We start from the raw sequence: 7,437 nt of genomic DNA, 5'->3' as shown, positions 1-7,437 counted from the left end.
CCCCCAGGCCCCCCGGACCCTGGCGCCCCCCAGCCCCTGCTGGCCTGGCTGCTGCTGCCCGTGCTCCTCCCGCTGCTGCTGCTCCTCGCCGCCTACTTCTTCAGGTAGGAGTGTCCTCGGCGCCGACTTGCCCTGACCCGCGGGATGAGGAAGTGGGCCCCGCAGAGGCCGGGGCGGGCGGCGGGGCGGCCATGAGCGGCAGGAAGAGCTTCTCCCGGCTCACCTGGTGGGTACCCCCACCCCCCACCTGCGGGGCCCGGGCTCCCGGAGGCCCCCTGTGCTGAAACCTAACGGGTCTGTGTCTCTAAGGTTCCGGAAGCAGAGGAAAGCCGTGGTCAGCGCCAACGACAAGAAGATGCCCAATGGGATCCTGGAAGAGCAAGGTAGGGCACCCCGGGGCTGGGGGCCGGGGGGCAGGGGCTGGGGGCCGGGGGCCGGGGATCGGGGGCCGGGGGCCGGGGGTTGGGGGCCGGGGTCAGGGGCCAGGGGCTGGGGGTTGGGGGCCGGGGGCCAGCGACCGGGCGTCAGGGGCCAGGGATCAGGGGCCGGGGGCTCAGGGCAGGGACATCCAGCTTCCTGAACACACGAGGGCTGCCTTCCTGTAACACTTCACGGAAACTCCTTCAGCTTTGCCACCTTCATTTCACTTCACCCCGTAAAATGCCGTCATTCACAACTGGAGAATTTCACCATTTCAAAACTTTTCTCTCTCTGGTATGAAAGAGATGTTTGCGCCGGTTCAGTCTGCGGCTTTGTTGGAGGCAGCGTTCACATCCTGCCACTTTTACAGGGTTTTGACTTGTAACATTTTTCAGTGTGTCCTTTAAGAATCATTCTGAGATGAGACAGTGTGGTTCAGGCTCCACAGGGCTGCCCTGAGTCGGCACTGTTTTAGGGTCCAGCTGAAAGAAAGGAGTTGATCTACTCCAGTGATTCACACGGAGGGTGGGGCTGGGGTCGGCTGGGGCACCCGGGCTCTAGGTCCAGTTACCGACTTGTAAATGCTGCTTACAGAGGCTCGTTGTCTTCCCCGACAGACGCTGAGGTGACAGAACGGTGTGTGAGAAAGAGGCTTTTAAAAATCGGTTCACACCAGTGAACGTCTAGTAAGCTCACCACCGAACCATTCCGTGGTTTGGGGGGGCAAACGTGCTGTCAAACTGCAAAGGGTTTGCAAGACTGACCCTGAGAAAGTCGGAGTGTCCCAGCAGAGGAGCTGGCCCACACATAGGGGGGCAGTTCTGCAGCACTTCGGGGTTGGTGACCCTTGTCAGATAACGAAGTGGCCCCCAGGTGCCACCTTCCTGCCCTTCCCTGGGTGTCATCAGCCTGGGTGGGAGGGGAAGAGGTGTGGCGGGTGCGTCCTTTTGGAGGAATGAGCCTGAGGGAAGATCTTGGCTGGGCTGCAGAACGCTCTGCAGGTGGGGACAGGCCCTTTGGCCAGAGTGACAGCGAAGTTATCCTACTGACCTTGTCAAGAGTATCAGCTCATTCCGCGGGAAGAGGGGCACATGCCAGGGATTCCTCCTCTCCTCGCAGTCTGAGTGTGTGAAAGCACTATGTCCAGTTTGCAGTTTGCATCCCTGACTTTCTCCTTTTCACTGTCTCCTCCTGACCCCTGCCCCTCAGGAAAAATAAAAAACCAAACAGGAATGGTTTCTCCTGTTTCTCTTGGAGCTTATAAGGTTTGAGTTACCAGGACTGCTTGTTACAAGGAAGACAAGAATGAGGGAGGCTCATACCCCAATCAGTTCCCTGTCTGTTCCCAACATGCACCCAGAACCCCACAGTTACTCTGTTTCAAACCTGGACAACTGAGTTGGAGTGGGAAGCTGCCTGAGCCCTTGTGGAAGGAGCATGGGTTGGAGAGGCATGGGTTGGGCCATGCGCTGAGCAGATAGGCCCTTGGCTTCAGTGAGATCACGTAACACCACAGAGGACCATGTGTCCCTCATCGGCAGTGGGCGTGTGACGGGAGACAGACCTTGGCATCCGCTTGCCTGCACCCACCTACAAGATCAGAGAGGAATGCACCCCCGCAACCAGGCTACCCACCTGGGCATGCGGCTGAATGGCCTGTGTCTCTTTCAACCCCACAGAGCAACAGAGAGTGATGCTCCTCAGCCGGTCCCCCTCTGGGCCCAAAAAGTACTTTCCCATCCCGGTGGCACACCTGGAGGAGGAAATCCGCATCCGGTCGGCTGACGACTGCAAGCGGTTTCGAGAGGAGTTCAACGTGAGTCGGGGGCCCCTGGGTCTTGCTGTGTGGAAGGGGAAGATGCGGCATGTTTCAGGGTAGGTTACCCCGCAGACCCAGAGCTCTTCCATCAGTGTGACAGCGTCCCCAGTGAGGTTCCAGGAAAGCTGCCTTCCCCCTGTGCCCCTCACGCCTCACTGACCCTCACCCCTTGTCTCTAAGGGGAGACAGTGGGGGAACATGGCTCCTTCCGCTCACACATGCTGAGTGTCGTGTTCTAGAATCAAGTGTGATGGAAATACTGTCCTCTCAGGAATGTGGAAGGCCAGGGCCTAGCACACTGCCAGACGACCAGTTCCTGTGGAAAGCGGCAGGGCCCCACCACCGGCCTCTTCCAGGTGTCTGAGAGCCTGAGCGTCCAGTTGACCAGGAAATGTCCCTCTTCTGAACTACCCACGTGGTGTCGGTTGAACGGTCCTGGGGCTGCCTTGAGAGGTCCCCGGCTCTGCCTCTGGGAGCCCTTAGAGTTGAGGTCTGCTCATGTTCAGTGCGGGCGCGAGTCCCTGCACGCTGCTACCGCTCTTTGGGATGACTTGCCTCCATGAACTTAGCAATGGCAACAGCTAAGACAGATTTAACCAACTAACGCCGTTCCCATGGACCCAACTAACTCATCGCTCTTAACAAAAATACTGAAGTACGGTGATGAGACCCCCCTGAGTTGTTAATTTTTCATTCAATGTCCTGTGAATTGTAAATCTGTTAGATAGCTAGGTAGAGAGATGATAGATAAATAGAGAGAGAGATAGATGATAGATACAGGTGCGTGGATGGGCCCGCAGATGCACACACGCTGAGATATCTTGTCCTGGATTTTGGTGTTTCTCTGGTCATGATTTGGGTTTTGTTCTGTGCGTCTTCTTCATTCCACACTAGCTGTGTGCTGAGTGTTGAGGACGGGCTTCCAACAGGGAGCCTGTTGCCCCCTTACCCTGGCACATAGGCTGATGACCTAGACTCCAGCTTCCATCATTTACGAAGAGGGGATGGGGAGCTGGCCTGTCTTAATGGCCTTATAGCTCAAACAGAGGCTCGGACAATGGACTTTGTAAACAGCAAAGTGTTGTGCAATTCTAAATCTAAAGATGGCCTGAATCCCGCTGCAGACATGGGGCTTTCCACACAGAAGCAGCCCGTGAGGGTGCGGGAAGGTAAAGGTGTGTTCCAATCGAACTTTGCTTATATTTTAGCACAAGCCTCATCGGCCTTTATTTTTCATCCTTTTTAATGGTTTCCAAATGTGTCCCCTTTTTGAGAAATTAGGTCATACTGAAAGATAGCACTAAGAGTATTGTTTTGCAATCTCTCAGCTTGACAAGAGAAGTTAATTCTCCGTTTTCAAAATAACTATCCAAGTTTGCGGCAACAAGGCTGTTTCCCTTCCTTCTTGTCCCATTTCCTCTTGCTTGCACTGGTGTTTCTTTGTGTGGAGGCTGGTGGCCAGCCCTGCTAAAAGAGAGCTCTGAGTCAGAGCCAGCTGCCTGTGCTGCCATCTCAAAAGCGAGGGCCACTTTGATGGAGCAGGGCTGGGACCAGGGGCAGGCCCCACTGTGCGCTTCCCCCAGTGCAAAATTTAAGGGGCTCCGGAAAACACAGGCATCAGGATAAATAATATTTCAACAGAACATTTAAAAATACCAGAATTTGTGCAAGCAATCCATGCTGAATAAACAAGAACTGTGGTAAATAAAGACAAGAGAGTTCTGATTGACTTTTCCTGTTACTCCAATGTGGGTTGTCCCCACACTGCTATTGATCATGTTGCATTTTAAAAGTTTGATATTTTAGTCATTGTGGATTTTTTTTGCATTAATTTTTGGTGTTTTTAAATGCTGCCTTTGGATATTATTTTATCTTGATTTCTGAGTTTTTTGGGTACCCCTTTAAATTTTGCTTCCAAAGCCAGTGGCTCACACTCCTCACCCCCATCCCCACATTGCCACTGGGCAGCTTTCCCAGCTGCCCCCCCCAGAGTCCCTCCACCCATGGAAGGGCAGGTAGAGCTAAGGAGGAGGGAAGAGCCTGGTCCTGGCTCCAGGGGGCCTTGGGCAAGCTGGCTGCCACTTTGTGGACCCCAGCATGCTCCTCTCCCAAGAGAGGGGTGGCCGTGTCCTGAGCCATATCGGTGTAGCCTCCCTCTTCTAAGACTGTCAAGGCCACTAGGTCAAGCTCTCTCTTGGCTCTGCAGTTCAATGCCTTGATTTGGGCTGTTACGCCACTTCTTGCTTGTTTCTCACCCACTGTCCTGACAATGTCAGCTCGCACGTCATTACCAAGTGAGTCCCAGTTAGGGACCCTGTGTGCACATCCTCTGGGCCTTGACAAGTACCCAGCGTCATGCCACCACCATCATATTGTCCCTACCTCCATCTTTATCTTCAGGGCTGAGGACAAATAAGCTTTTTGGGTAGAGAAAAAGAGAAGCCTCTAGAATGTCACCACAGATTGCTTGTTCAGGTTAGGTCAAGGTCAAGCGTTCTGATAAGGAATCCAGAACTCCAGGCGAAGGAGGTGATGGTCTGGCAGAGACCTGCCAGTCAGCCTGGCCGAGGTGCCCACCAGACCCTGGCAGAGCCTCTGCCTGTGGCCCCAAAGCAGGGAGAGAGCATTCTGACTGGCACAGGATGAGTCAGTGATGAAGAAGACCCCTGACCCAGCGGGGGAGGCTCTGGGCCCATGTAGGCAGCAGGTGTGACCCACCTGACTGCTGGCGTGAATAAGCCAGGGCCCTCCTTTGACCCATCAGCCCATCTCCTGGGGGCGTACAGCAAGGTATGTGGAATCCCTCGCTTTTCCTCAGACATCACAAGCCCTGGATAAATATTAATATTAATTACTCAAATTCCAGTGGCCCTGCTCCAGACAATGGTGAGATTTAATATTGAAGGGTGTGATTCAGGGGTTCAAAAGGCTGTTTCTTACTGCACGTGGCCGAGAGCTTCCCTGAGCATGGAGGGGGCCCAGAAGGGAGCAAGAGCAGGAAGACAGCTAGGGCCATGGTGGGGGTGGGGGTGGCCACGTTGTGGAAAGAGCTAGAATGAGACACCTGAGTTCACCCCACTGTGCTGCACATCAGTTGCAGGGTCCTAGCAGTGTGCTGCCCTTATACCTCAATGTCCTCATTGAAGACAAAGGTGGGGGCTTTTGTTTCCCAAGCCCCTCTGGTAAACGTGGGTGCTGACCCAGGGCTGCTCCTTTCACAAGCCCCCCACTGGGCCTGCTCTGCTGGCCCCAGACCCAGTGAGCCCTAAGCTGGGTAGGCCAGCATCTAAGCCGCTGCCCATCATCCCACTCGTCCTTCAGCGCCGGCCTGCAGCCCCTGCTCCTGCCTGTCCTGGACCGGAGCTCTGGAGCTCTCAGTCCATGTGCATTTGTGAAGTGTTGCTCTGGCCCAGGACCTGTGGGTCCCAGGGACTTGGTGGCAACGCATGGGCGGGTCCCTGCCTTTATGCAGCTAGGGTCCAGCTATGGGGTCATCACTTGGTCACACCTCAGTTGGCCCAGCCAAACAGAGTGCCCTGAGGGAAGGCAGCCTGTGTCTGTGCCATGCCCCACGGCTGCCAGCTGCAGCACCCGAGCAAAGGCCTCCATGGACTGGAGGGAGTTTGCTCACAAGTGTAATTCCCACACTAGGTGGGGAGGCTGATGTAAATGTGGTGTGTGGATTCATCATGTTCAGTGCTAACTATGCATTTTCTTCTAGTCGTTGCCATCTGGACACATACAAGGAACTTTTGAAATGGCCAATAAAGAAGAAAACAGAGAGAAAAACAGATATCCCAACATCCTTCCCAGTAAGACTTTACTTTTTTTTGTATGATCCGTGGCATTTTGATGAAATGTGGCATTCCTTTGGAGCCAATGACTTTGCCTGTCCAGGGAGTGCAGCAATCCCGGTGCTGGGAGATCAGAGCCCTGGGTCAACACAGCTGCTCGGCTTTGCACCTGGGGTCCTAGGTGCCTGTCCGCAGCCCAGGGCTCTGCAACCTGTGTTATTGTGGGTCTGGCGGCTAAGTCTGTGCTCCATGTTGAGACCTGAGGCCAAGAGGGTGCCGCCTGTACCAGCTGGCCAGGCTCCTCCCCCTGCATCCAGTCCTGAGCCCCAGTCTAGGGCTGCTGGTGGTCCTGGGCATCTCCACCTCTCAGACTCAGTGTTCTTGGCCACCAGAAGTGAGTCACTGGACCAAGGACAGACATGACAGAATAAGAAACCTGTGGGGCTTTGGCAACTTTGTGGGAAGACTTAGAAACCCCAGTAGCTAAAGGTGATCCTGGGCAGAGAGGTGGCAGGGCCAGGCAGCTGTCCGGGGTGTCACTGGGTGCGCAGTGCCTGGGGGCAGCGTTCACAGCCTGCCTGGGTGCCAAGATGGTTCCCCAAAGTTCCCAGCTGCCTGTGTTCGAGCTGGCCAGGAGGGCTGCCACATCCTTCCCCCAACCTGGCCTCCTCCTGGCCTCCTCCTGTGCACTTCGCCCGGGGGGCTAACAGAACGGCAGCGGGAAGGGCTCCCTGAGTTTAGGTTTGCATGCTGAACCTGAGGCCTCCCCCATTCCAGGGGCCTCCCTTCTGGGGGTACTGCTGTGGAATCACCTGGCGATGGATTTTGGGGTGTTGGCTCTTGGTTGCATTTTTAGGGTTATAATTGAGGCCATGTGCTCTGTAGGTAGTTGCAGCTGTGGTCTGCCTGATGGGCGTGGTCTCTGGACTTCCAGCCCTTGATAGAAATATTTCTTTTACACTTTACAAGCATAGGATTTACATGTGGTTTTTGCAGAGGCCCCCGTGAACCTGTGATCCAACTAAAACTAGAGAAATTAACCAAATAGTCTTTAATCCAACACTTATTTGTGGAGGTAGCCTAGAGAGCATGGGGGCCAGGTCAGGAGGCTGCTTCAGCCATGCAGCGGAGCTGTGAGACTGCTGGGGCCGGGGTTAGACTCTGGACCACAGTGAAGTTCAAATCAGGAGGATTTGGGTGAGGGATGTCAGAGAAAGGGAGGGGCTGGGTTCGATGACTGAAACAGCTCAAAGGAAAGAAAATGTGGCAGGAGATGTGGAATCAGATTTTCCAAATAAAAATGGGGCTATTTGGAAATTAGTATCTATTATTAGTTTCATTTATTAGTTTAATTTATGCAGTGATCTACTGAATGTGTATTAAGGACCTGCTCAATGCCAAGCA

General features: G+C 54.4%; 1 protein-coding gene across 6 annotated transcripts in view; it reads left to right on the top strand.

Moving 5' to 3' along the window:
• PTPRE (protein tyrosine phosphatase receptor type E) overlaps positions 1–7,437 on the top strand; it is a 142,857-nt gene that overhangs the window by 106,280 nt on the left and 29,140 nt on the right. For 5 of the 6 annotated variants that reach the window (XM_073240125.1, XM_073240124.1, XM_073240126.1 and 2 more), the window contains 4 exons: positions 8–104; positions 310–383; positions 2,100–2,236; positions 5,961–6,051. In XM_073240125.1, the coding sequence (XP_073096226.1) occupies positions 8–104; positions 310–383; positions 2,100–2,236; positions 5,961–6,051 (399 nt within the window). Of the gene's footprint in view, positions 1–7; positions 227–309; positions 384–2,099; positions 2,237–5,960; positions 6,052–7,437 lie in introns of those variants that run through there. The other variant, XM_073240129.1, reaches the window with a different exon arrangement.

Source organism: Manis javanica, chromosome 7 (assembly GCF_040802235.1).
Source record: "Manis javanica isolate MJ-LG chromosome 7, MJ_LKY, whole genome shotgun sequence".
Lineage (NCBI taxonomy): Eukaryota > Metazoa > Chordata > Mammalia > Pholidota > Manidae > Manis > Manis javanica.
Note: the sequence above shows the minus strand (reverse complement) of the source record. Positions and strands in the feature narration are given on the sequence as shown.